At 43.5% G+C, this 12,844-nt stretch overlaps 1 protein-coding gene across 1 annotated transcript; it reads left to right on the top strand.

The window, feature by feature from the left end:
• Positions 1-2,489: 2,489 nt before the first annotated feature.
• tox3 (TOX high mobility group box family member 3) lies at positions 2,490-11,702 on the top strand (the record flags this gene model as incomplete). The annotated part of the gene is made up of 7 exons (XM_010776018.1): positions 2,490-2,507; positions 3,116-3,367; positions 9,296-9,559; positions 10,119-10,349; positions 10,559-10,639; positions 10,875-11,533; positions 11,633-11,702. Coding segments are annotated over exons 1-7 (1,575 nt in total), but the record flags the coding sequence as incomplete, so codon positions are not given.
• Between the last annotated feature and the right edge of the window lie 1,142 nt (positions 11,703-12,844).

Below are 12,844 nucleotides of genomic sequence, written 5' to 3'. Positions count from 1 at the left end.
GTTTTAGCAGAATTAAACACACCAGCGAATTTCTCTGCTCGCTTCAAGTGCCATTTGTAATGTGTTTTCCTTAAGGTCACAGTCATGGCTTTGCAGCGCTCTACAAAAGCGGAGCTCACCGCTAAGCCACGCCTTCTCCGTTTGACATTCTCAATCTCTAGGTTGGCGCTCTGTAAATCAGGCCACACTGCAGGCAGCAGACGCGAGGAGCAGGGACGCAAATAGTTCTGCCCTGTTTTACTTAAATGTGCCAACACCACCAATACACTACTCACATCAGCAAATAGTGTCAATATTAGAGCAAGAGACAAAACCACTGTAAGTGATATGTTTCTTTTTTCTCAAGCATTCCTGAAGGGCTTATGGGGGATACAAGCCTGGCAGTGTGTCTGATGCTCTGGACCGGGCAGCACTACTGCTTTTCTGCCGGAGAGCGTTGATAATAGTGTGCCAGCTGTTTTGGGATAGGGTGCTGATTATTGGATACAGATCTGAGACTTGGGCTTAGGCTGGCGATTTGGTCTAAAAATAAAATCTCGATTTTTTTTCTAACTAATTGACAATTTTTGATTTAAACCTCGATTTTTTTCTGTTTTTTTCTAAACAAACCAGACCAAGGCAAAATGTAAATACATATTTTCTTTATTAACACAATAAAAATAAATGAGATTACCAAGTAGTCTAGGCCTATGTGAACAAATCAGTTGTTCAAGAATAAAAAAAAAAAATAAAAACAGCACCACTTGGCTGTCATTAATGTGCAAAGATTTTTTTTAAATCAAACTGAAAAAAAAATCTCTTGTAGGCCATCCCTGAAAAAACTTGTAAAATGAAATACAACGAATAATATCGGGCAGAGCTGCAGATCGGGTAGTCACAGGCAATGTGGCTGAGTTTTGTGTCGTGTCAGGTGGACGTGTCGTGTAGTGTTGTGTACTGTCCGCGGCCGCAGCTAGACCATATTGGCGCGTTCTGGAAAGTGAGAGAGTAAGCTACTACGGAGTCCCTTAAAGCAAAACAAATCTGCGGAGTCTAGAAATGTTTTTAAACCGCGATTTTTCGGTTCAGCCATTTCACAAACCGTAGGAAAGTAAAAATGCAAATTAATCGTTAAAACCGAAAAAATCGCCCAGCCCTACTTGGGCTGTAGGTCTGTGGGCTCTGAGGTTGACCCTCCTCCACAGGGGACGTTGAACATGATGAATGAAGACAGTGATGATGGATGATCTATGATCCTTCCCATGTGCTATTGGAACTTTTTGCCCATGACTTATGACAGTTTTTGTTTATTTTCATAAACACTCTGCTCTATGATTCACGCCTTGCTGAACAGACATTATTGGGAACTAAGTTCTGGAGGTTTGTGAGTGGACTGAAGCATAATATGACAGCAGAGGACTCAGAGTAAATGGTTGCTACTGAAGGTGCTTGTGATTTATAATGCACTCTGCAAGCCAGAGGCTAGGACTGTGATGAATATGACCTTAGCTCCTTTTGAAAGGAGAACTGATTCTCTAGCCGTGAAACAAGCACTGAAAAGTGAAACATTGGTAGGAAGCAGGAAGAGGGAAAGAAAGGGAAGGAATGAAAACTCAATGTGCTTCCTCCGCCACTGGAATTCATCAGTGCTTGTCAAGACAGCTGCCCTGAGTAGGCAATGAATTAGTTTCAAGTGTCTGTGTGCTAAAGCAAGCAAGGGGAACATTAATACTCCCTAATCAAGGCCTGTGTTGGCACATTCTCTCAGTTGTCTCCTTTCTTGATATTCTACCCTCCACCGGAGACAGAGAGACAAAGCCAAGGAAGACGGGTAAGACATGTCTGGTTGAGCTCTGCTGGCAGGCCATGCAACTCTTAATATGAGGTTTATAGGTTTGATTTGTTTGTTTTTTGTTTGATATACTTTATTAATCCCCGTGGGGAAATTGTTTCTCTGCATTTGACCCATCCTAGTGTTAGGAGTAGTGGGCTGCCATTTTGAACGGCGCACGGGGAGCAGTGTAGGGAACAGTGCCTTGCTCAGGGACACCTCGGTAGCACTTGGTCTTGCCGGGACTTGAACTGGTGACCTTCCAGTTGCCAAGCCAAGTCCCTATCGACTTCGCCACCACCGCCCAGGTTTAAGGTTATAATAGCCTCACCTTTGTTGGAGTAGAAGTTTGATTCCAATAGGAAAAGCCATGTGACGACACTTCCACATGCCTTATTGCTGTAATGTCACATTCTGTTAAGAGCAAGCCAACAAAGAGGCAGCGCTTATCTTCAGAAAGTGATGCATTATCATCTCCATCTCCTATCCTGTGTAAAACAGTCAAATTGCCCTAGCAAGAATCATCGGTACCTGTTTGAATTGGTATAAACGCCTATTAACTCCCACGTTTTTTTATATTTGAAAAACTCACTGGAGGTAGAACTTTAAAAATCTACCCAAAGCACTTTGTTCTTGTGTTTGCTACAGTAGTACCCCTTGGATGCGTGCAGTGTGCAAAATGCTAGCCAGCTGGCAGGTAGCATGCTGCTAGGTGTTCAGCTGCATGTATGTGGTCATTGTGAGCATATGAATATATTGGCTTTGCAGAGAGTAGCTTAATGCAATGCACAGATGAAAACAAGACCCAAGTAGGTGAACAGTCCCATCTCCAAGAAGCACATAAGCAAATTAAGTGTGACCAAAAGCTTTAATTCGAAAGGCAGAAGGATTAGGCGGTTTGATGAGCAGATTTAAGGGTGCAGGCGAGGGGAACAAAAAGAAACACTTCTGGCCAAGCGTAATAATCTTTGAAAATGTTCTTTAAACCCATCTCTCTGTGACGTGTGTTTTCACTGCACTTCAACCCAACATCTTCCGCCCTTAAGATTAAGAGCTTTTATCGTGTATCCTCTCTCTCTCTCTCTCTCTCTCGTGATTGCTGCTTGATATTTTTGCTTTTGACGTCTTCCTCCGCGCTTGCCTTTTTCCTCAAAGTGGACTTTAATAGGTTTAGGAAATGTAACATCTTAGTGCACTTACAGACAAGTGTATTACCAGCCTTCTTCTAAAACACTCTCTCTCTCTTAAACAAAGTTTGGCCTGTTAGATAAGGCTTTGTGTAATCATGTTCCCTCTTTCTTCCAGACCTTCCATACACCCAGCTTGGGAGACGAGGAGTTTGAGATTCCTCCCATCACACCTCCACCTGAGATTGAGTCTGGGATGGGTCTTTCGGACGTGGACTCACCTTACCCAGCAATGCCGGAGCCCCCAGTTAATCACAGGGGTCTGTTAATCCCTCAGTTCCCCCCTCAGAGTATGGATCTGCCCTGTATCACCATCTCACGCAACATGATGGACCAGGAAGGGCTGTCTGTCAACAACGGCCAACCTGTGGTGAGTGTGCTATGCATTTACCCCACTATAAAATCACGAAGTCTATTTATTGTCTGCGTCTAGAGAAATCCTAATCTGTCAACACACAATTCCTGCTCCAGTGTGTGTCCTTCCTGTAGCTCCAGATGTGTCTATTCACACTAAAGATATTACTTTTAAATATAAGCTACTGGACAGCGCTGAAATCAGAAGCATGCAGTCCTTTTTAATGAGGCCTTTTTCTGATCCGTAATGTCACCTTGACAGTTTGTGTACCCCTCCTGTTGACAGTACATCTGGCACAGCATCTGGCCCTGTTTACAACACAGGAGGTATATGATCACATTGAGTAAATGTCATGATGTTATGTTACTTACTGTGAGGTTTTGTTGAAAAAAGCACACACTTTTTCGATGATCCCCCTCTGTAAGGTGAGCAGATGTGTATAGATCACAGGTGTTAAAGTATAAAGCACATTCAGTCCCAGTAGGACGGCGAGAATGGGACCCACAAGTGCCACACGTTCACGTGCTCATATTTTATTCATGTTGCATCCAGAAGCCCTTTTTTTCCCGGTTGTAAATGCTGATGCACGCTCGTGTCCAATGTCACACGAGGCGTTCAGAAAAGACACATGATTTGTTCGGAGTTTAGGATCAGAATTACCCTCAAAGAACTCACTTCATGAACCCACTTCAACTTAATCCTCCTTTCTTCTGATACGCACGGTCAAACATGGAACGGCAGACAAAAATAATCACTCCTTATGTTGATGCCGCTATGTGTGCTATAGATTGTGAGATTGTTGTCTCGGGCTCCAAAAGGCATTTTCAAATGTCACATTCCTAGAAAGCATTGAGTAGGAAAAATGGAAATGTCACTGGCTGACTAGTCGTCTTGCAGACCTATTAGAAAAACGGAAGATTCATTTAGGAGAAAGGAAAGGACACAGGCATGAGCGGAGACATGATGCTGTTGATGCTGAATCTGCTTTGTGAGCCACAAAACACATTGCATTGAGAAAAAGGTGTCATGATCGTTATAGCTGTGTGAATTCTCTCCAACACATTCGTTGAATCTCACTGATATTACAGATATGTATTTACATTCCATATGGGAAGGGGCGGGCTATCGTTTTTCACAGCTCTTTTTCCATGCTTCTGGCATGTCAAATAATTGCGGCTTTTAAAAATGTCTCCGCCGCATACAGTAAGCGAGCCCCAGAAGGCTTTTGCCTAAAGAATTTCCATTTCATGGTCAGTTAAGCTTTCTACATCTGCAAGAAACGAAACCTTGACACAATTACATTCCTGACTGTTCTCACGACTTGCTGGAGGATTAGATTTGATTCTCAAACATTATTCCTCTTTAACACCATTTGCATGGCTCATGTCTCTGATTGTGCGGAGACTCTATTAAAAACTGAGGGGAGAATGTGGGTTTCTGCTCCTTGCCTCGTGGCTTTTGTCGGCTGCACACTACTCACTCGTTATCAGTCATCGCACATGGTACCGCAGGAAGGCTTGTGGTGGCCCTTCATTTCTCCTGTAAATGGGATTGATCCTCAAAAGTCTCGTGACAATGCCTTCGGAAATTCTATTCATCTGTGGTTTTATCGGCGCCTTGAAGAAGGGAAACGCAACTTTTAAATGAGATAAGTAACAGCGCGGTTCGCAGTGCATTCTATATACAGAGACAATGATTTACTGAGGCCCTGAGAGGGGTGTTTTCTCATTTTGTCAGCACACTGATAAAGGAATGACAACCTTATATACATGATTACATTCTGTGTTATTTGTTATGGCTGCAGGGGCAAACAAATAAACCGTGCACTATTGCAATTACATTTTTCATCAAGCCCCCATGCTCATATTTCCCAAACACTTGTCTTGGTTTTCTTTTCTGTATACATGCTTACTGGTGGAGAATATTTAGTGTGTGTGGAAGCCTGTCTCTTATCAGAACTTAATGAGAAACCCAAGCAGTGAATATACCTGGGCTATTTTCAAAGGCTTCTTCCATGTCACTGCATTGCCAAGTGTTCTGCTAATTCCTCTCCTCATAATGTTCAGCGTATGCTTTGCAAATTGGACACAGATGCCGGGCTTCTACAAAGAGAAATACATTTTATCTCAGCTGCAATGTGGCTGGCGAGCCGCGAATCTGAAGTCATTATTTATTTAATCTGCTCTCCTAACAAGCTTCTGACTCTCATTTTTGTCTCCCAGCATGTGTCCTCCTGATTTGTGATTGGATCTCAATAGTGCCAAATAGTACTGGAGTCAGAGCTGCCAGTATTGCTTTATTCACAATCTCTTCTCGATTTTCTCCCTGCTGCACAGCAAGGGTCTCTGGGTTCTATTTCAAAAAACACCTGATGCCTTCACCACACTTTCAGATTTTCTTGACACATGTAGGCATGTACTGAAATGTCCTGAACGATTGGATTTCAAAACCTACAGAAGTCAACTAGTTCTATTAGATGTTCAAATCAATATTAAGTAGATATGACCCCTGCTGTCTTATTACATTTAACACTATGTGGTGATGCATTATATATTGTTCATTACCAACCAGCTGTTCCACATGTCATTAGATCTACAGCAGCAAATATATGCTAATGTCTGACAGAAAATAGCGTGTTGGACCAAGTGCATCATGCTAGATGAAAGTGAGGCGGGAAAAGAGATTTGTTGTTCACATGATTTGATATGTCTAGATATTGTGTAGATTGCAGTGAGTATAATAGCCTTGGCTTTGACTGGTCAAAAACCACTATATCCTGAATGAAATAGGAAATGTGAGCAGTGTTGCAGAAAGCATGTTTTTCCACACTTCCCTCTTATCTCCCTTCCAAGCCAAGAAGCACTGACATGAGTTGTACATCAATTTAAGAGAGTGGATTTTTTTTTCTCGCTCCGTTTCTTATTTCTCTTCTCCCTCGACGGACAGCTATTGTGACATATTGGGTCAGTCAGAAATGAAAGATATTCATGCAGGCATGCAATACTTGTAATGAAGTCTCAGCTTGACCTTCTGCATGATTGATTCTGTAATTTACTTTTCTCAGGCAGCTCTCAAAATGAAATGATGTCATGTTGGACAAGTTTGAAATACCCATAATGCATCAGGAGAAATGGTGAAAAGGGGTATGGGTCAGTGGCTGTACTGAACCATGGAGAGGAAACCTATTGGCCTTACAGTGTACGGGAGGGATAGAGATTTGTTTTTAAAAGAAGGGGTTAGAGGTCGGAGAGATGGATGAACTGAGTTTGCACACGGCACAGAGAGAAAGAGAGAGAGGTGTGTTTGACTCAGGCAGGGCAGGGGAAAGAAAAACAATTTATCTTCATGCTATTATAGCCTTTACCAGCATTCAAAATTCCATTTTTCTTATTTGGCTTAAGCACAGACTTTCAGCAGGTTGCTGGAAAGGGAAGGGAAAAAATCAAATGATGTCCCCGTTTAGAAGGGGAGTAAAGGAATATGTGCAGAGCGCTGATAAACTATCTTTAATAGGACTGACCTTTCATGCTGGCGAAAGTTACTGGGGGATTCATCCTTATAATTACCATATAGATGATTTTACCCCTCTCCTGCCATGGAACATTTCCAAGAGCTCTGGCATTGATTGAATGGAAATTGAACTTGTTAACATTCTTTTCAGCCTGTTACAGCTCAGTACATGGTGCCACTGTTCATACATTCTCCCCAAATTCTGATTTCCAATATCTTAAAGAGCAGACTGCTGCCCGCCTTTCATTGACATCAGTGTTGAGATGTTTATCGCTTGGTGAATGCATAATGTTGCATTTTGTGTCCAGCTGCTGTGTTTAGCAACCTAATGGGAAGTGTTACATAATGAACCTACATTTATTTAAACAAATCCTTTCTTATTAAGGGATTTCATTTCAGCTTCTTAGTGTTTGACCTTAAAAACATAGGCAGATTGAACACACACACACACACACACACACACACACACACACACACACACACACACACACACACACACACACACACACACACACACACACACACACACCTCTCACTAAGGAGGGCACATCTGGCCACTGTGTACCCAAGATAAGGACTTATTTGCAGATTTACGATGACTATCAAAATATCTAGTTCGGTGTCTGCTGTGACTGCTGACGATACTGCAATCAAAATGCAAATGAGAAGGAAGAGGGACATAAATAAACATCCTGCCACCAGATATTCATATTCACAATCAAGGCAACCCTTACTTAAGATGATTTCTTTCACCTTGTTAACTTTCCAAATCAGAGGCAAATACTCACAATGCCATACTGTAGTAAAAAGCACAATTGCTGCTTCTGCACTTATTGCTTTAATATGTGGTAAAAGAAGACATTTAGCAGGCTGTTAAGTGTGATATGATTAAGTCTTTAACTGTGGTCATCGGTGCATCTTTTTTAAATGCATAACATCCAAAGGCCATTTCGTAAAAATCACTAAAAACTAACGGGGCCATTGCTCCAAGTCAAAACGGCATCTTTGGGATTGGGCAAAAGTGTTATTATACAGATGGCCACGACTAATGAGCTCAGTGTGTGCATCTTTGATGTTCGCAGCGAGCAGAGAGCGAACTGCGAGCCATCGTGTTCTCAGTAATGAAGATGACAATAGCACTTGGAACACTTGGTTGCAGATATGTAAATCACAGTCATTTGGTCACAGGCTTGTTTACTGCAGTGAAAGCTTCCATATTTGAAGCATTGCAACAATATGTGTTCAATTTCTCCCCCCCCACCCAAACATCCGCCCTCACCTTTTGCAGAGTCTTCCTCTCAGATGTAAATATAAATCTGCTCTCACTTCATAGATTGTATTTATGATAAGCAGCAGACATGGCATATGAGAAAGAAACAGATTGTAGATCCAATATGTTTCTGTCTGAAATGGTGTTACAATATTGTTTTTGCATTCATAAGGTTCTTTCAATAAAGCCAGGTGTGTGGGTTTATGATGTGTTGATGTTGGGAGAGATTGAGTTTGTGCTGCTGAATACCAGATGGATGTGCCCAGGGAGAACAAATCACCTTTTCTGTTGTGTTGACGTTGCCTCCTCTGTTCCATGTCAACTCCGATGCCTTTCTGATCAGTCTTCCCTCCGGGGAGCTTTGTAATTTCATCCTCGCCACAATCAATGCTAACATGTTGCATGCACCTTCTCCAGGACTCAAAGCCAAATGTTTCACCGTGAAAAAAGTGAGAGAGATTTGAAAAGTGTTACTACATTGTACCCCGGTTGGCAGAAGGGAGGCAAACTGTCCAAAGCCCTTAAGCTTCATACCTTCAGCCAGATAATTGATGGAATTGATTATATAGAAGCTGCTACTTTCACAGAGTTATAATCTTAAAGTAATGTAGGCTTGCGACCGCCTTAAACTAAACTGACATGTAGGTGCATGCATGCAATCTGCAGCTGGAGCAGTCTGTTTATCGTGGCATTTGAAGTTATGTGCTCAAGCACCGGAGAACCCAGTCCACTGTTCTCCTCCAGGGACCGGCAGTCAAAAGCTGTGTCATAGATTTCCATACAATAGAGTTTTGAAAATGAGTCAACTGAGCTGTGTAGCCACCTATTACTGGCTTATAAAGTTGGCCCTTTGGGTGTCAAGATAATTTATCATGGCCTGTAATACACTTAAGACCCAGGACACGGTGACATGTGATCTGCCTCATAGCAATCCGCAGAATCCAATGACCCGATTTCTTCTGTGGTAAAAAGATACAGCTTCAATAGCTTCATGCGCTGGGCAGTGGGGCGTCATGATGAGATATCTTAGAGCTGGACAAATGAAATGCAAGACTATGAAGCCAAGAGGCAGTATGAAAAACAGAGAAAAATGAATGAATAAGATATTTCACTTGGTATTATTTTCTTAACAATCCTTTGCTTTTGTTTTATTTCCTTTACAGAATGTTGGACCAGGCCATCATCGCCAGTACTCAGCCAACCCAGCCATGGTGATGAAGTCCATCATCAGCATGAACAGCCCCAACGGGATGTTATCACGTAATCAGCTGACCACCATCAACCAATCCCAGCTCAACGCACAGCTGAGCTTAAACATGGCGGGACCCAACATCGCCCACACTGCCCCGTCACCCCCCACCAGCAAGTCCGCCACCCCGTCCCCCTCCAGCTCCATTAACGAGGACGACCAGGAGGAAGGCAACAGGGTGAGCGAAATGTCTTTTAAAGGACACCTATTAATGCAAAATCCACTTCTTCATGTCTCTTCTACATAACCATGTGTCCCCTCTTTAGAAAGATACTCTGAAAGTTTCAGGAACAAAGATTCTCTCTCTTTTTGTCCTGATCCATTTCTATAAAAACCTGTCTGAAAATGAGCTGATCAGATTTCGGCCACTTTATGATGTCATCACAATGTGTTGGCTTGTGTAACCATTAGCCAATCACCACCAAGGTAACCCCCCCCCACCCCATCACCCGAATCTCCTCCTAGAGCACCATTGAGTTCTTTGTAACCAAATCTCTCTCAGAGGGGCGTGGGGAGGGGCTCCTTATTTTCATCTAAAGTAACAGACAGAGAATCAGCACTTTGGAAACAGGGCTGAAACAGAGGGCATTATGGGTAATGCTGCAATGATCTGTTTGGTATTTATATATCTGAGACCTATAATATATTGATGAAAAACAGTATCATAGGGGACCTTTAAGGGTCAGTGAAAGATATGAACCTCCTGATGTTAAATGTATTTATCTCAATCATTGCAGATCATTGGAGAGAAGCGGCCCGCCCCCATAGATCCTGTAAAGAAGCCCAAGACTCCCAAGAAGAAGAAGAAGAAGGATCCCAATGAGCCTTCGAAACCGGTGTCCGCCTACGCTCTGTTCTTCAGAGACACCCAGGCTGCTATTAAGGGTCAGAATCCAAACGCCACCTTTGGAGAGGTGTCTAAGATCGTGGCCTCCATGTGGGACGGTCTGGGAGAGGAACAGAAGCAGGTAATACAACGTTTGATTATTCTAGTTATTGTAATATTCTTACCAATGCATAGCCCTACTAGTTAAAAAACTGAGATCCAAAAGGAAACAAGTGTACATTGTGCTTAATGTATTAATGCTTAAGTGTGTAATGTGCTTTGTGTCATAAAAGGAATGTGTCAAGAGAAAAACAAGTTGTATTTATCCATTCACCTTTTGTGTCTTCACAGTCTTACAAAAGCAAAACAGAAGCTGCCAAGAAAGAATATTTAAAAGCTCTTGCCGCATACCGTGCCAGCCTGGTTTCCAAGGTGAGAACATTTCCCTTTCTTTCACCTGAGAAATGTGTGAATTTGTTAGAAAAGTACATTTATCAGAAATTCTTTGTATTACATTGTGCACTGGGAAGTTAGTAATGACCAAAACAACTGAAGCTATTTGATGTGTAAAAACTGTAGAGTGAACGTTTAGACAGAAGAACAGACATTCTTCAGAGAGGAGAAGTCTGGCTTTGTAAATCAGACTGGATATTTGTTCTCCACGTAGGCTGCAGCAGAATCAGCCGAGGCCCAGACCATCCGCTCCGTGCAGCAGACCCTGGCCTCCACCAGCCTGTCCCCCGGCCTGATGATGCCCTCACCCCTCAACCAGCACCACTCCATGGCAGCAGCTGCCCTGGCCCTACAGCAAGGCATGCCACGGGCCATCGCCCCAAAACCTCTGCAGATGAGACTAGGGGGCAACCAGATCGTGACCTCGGTGACCGTCTCCCACCAGAACATGGCCCCCGGGATGCCCCAGCAGATGCTCGGCCAGATGGGGTCCGGAGGGGGCATGGTGGCGGGTGCCCAGTCCACAGCGGTGTCTCAGATGAGCCCCCCCATGCAGCCGCAGCAGCATGCCATGCAGCAGATCCAGCAGCAGCAGCAGATGCAGCAGCACCTCCAGCACCATCAGATGCAGCAGCAGCAGATGCACCACCAGCAGATCCAGCAGCAGATGCAGCATCAGCATTTCCAACACCACCTCCAGCAGCAGCTGCAGCAGCACCACATTCAGCAGCAGCAGCAGCAACACCAACAACAACAGCAGCAGCAGCAGCAACAACAGCAACAGCAGCAACAACAACAACAACAACAACAGCAGCAGCAGCAGCAGCAGCAGATGCAGCACATGCAGATGCAGCATCAGATGCACCAGCAGCAGCAGATTCAACATCTGCAGCAGCAGCAGCAGCACCAGTCCCAGTGTTCCCCCCCCCAGCACTCTCCTGGTTCAGTGGGGGGCTCTGCGTCGCTCGGCAGCCCCCAGCCGGCCTCCCAGCAGCAGCCTCACCCCTCCCAAATCCAGGCCCACGCCCAGGCCCTGTCCCAAGTCAGCATTTACTGAGCCAAATGGAAATCCTATCTCAAAGAACAGGAATAGAATAAAAGCATCATTCCACGTTGCTTTTCTACGTTGCACTTAAGAAGTGTGTAAGATTTAGAATGTTATACAAAGAACTTGTCCATTGTTATAGACGGATATGCACACGCGTGTACAGGGAAGAACATGTTAACTTGGTTTTTGTCTATAAAATAGGCTGAGCTGTGACAGAAGCCTGTTAGGGCGAGCGCCCAGTGATTGTTTATTTGTTTGTTTGTGAGGTCTTTCAGTTGTCAATTTAAACTGACTGGGCACACGATATGTTGAAAGACGTGTCTTTCACTGTTTTATTTAACAATAAAGCTTTATTTATGCGGCCAGAGTCTTCAGTTCAGCGCAGCAAAAAGACATTTTGAATGCGTTTGAACCAGAGGATTTCTATCAGCTCTCGCCTGGACTGACTCACAGGATCCTGGAAACCAGTAAACCCACACATCAGTCTTTGTTCCCACACTGGCCAGTATATAGCGAGACTTTCTTTACTCCAACCTTTCTCCTTCACACATCGCTCTGGCAGATGTAACCTTTCAACAATGGCGGAAAGGAAATGGTTGATTAAATCATCACACGTCGGAGGCCCAGTGATATTTGAACACTGTTAAATCATCTCTCAAATGTAAGCAATGTCTTGAAGAAGATGGGGGACTGAAAATATAAAGTCTAGACCTCTGGATGAACGACAGAAACTGCCATAAATCACTTGTTTCATCACATCGTCAAACTGTAGCTGTAATCTGCTGTACATGTTTCGTAGAGTGGGAGACACAGGACCTCCCGTATCCACTACCCTCCAGATGATTAGCCCAAAAGCGTGTAACTGGCACCCCCTCCTCCAAAAAAAATGATCTTTAATCTATTTGTTTTTACTTCAGATGTTTAACAATTAAATTATGTTTTTATTTTGTGTAACAAAGGGGATATTTTATGGTAAATACAAATGTCCGGATCAAGGCAGATGGTTTGGGGATTGCTGTATTTTTACTCTGCTTCTTGATGCGTCATTGTTTTAAAAAAGGAAACTAGCAGAGCCAGTTTGTTGCACTGCCAAAGCCGACTGAAAGGAGGTATTTTTCTGTACAGAAGTCCCTGAG

Source organism: Notothenia coriiceps, unplaced genomic scaffold (genome assembly GCF_000735185.1).
Source record: "Notothenia coriiceps isolate Sejong01 unplaced genomic scaffold, NC01 NC01_scaffold00016672, whole genome shotgun sequence".
In the NCBI taxonomy this organism is placed as follows: domain Eukaryota; kingdom Metazoa; phylum Chordata; class Actinopteri; order Perciformes; family Nototheniidae; genus Notothenia; species Notothenia coriiceps.
The sequence above is the reverse complement of the archived record's forward strand: the minus strand, read 5'-3'. Positions and strand labels throughout refer to the sequence as shown.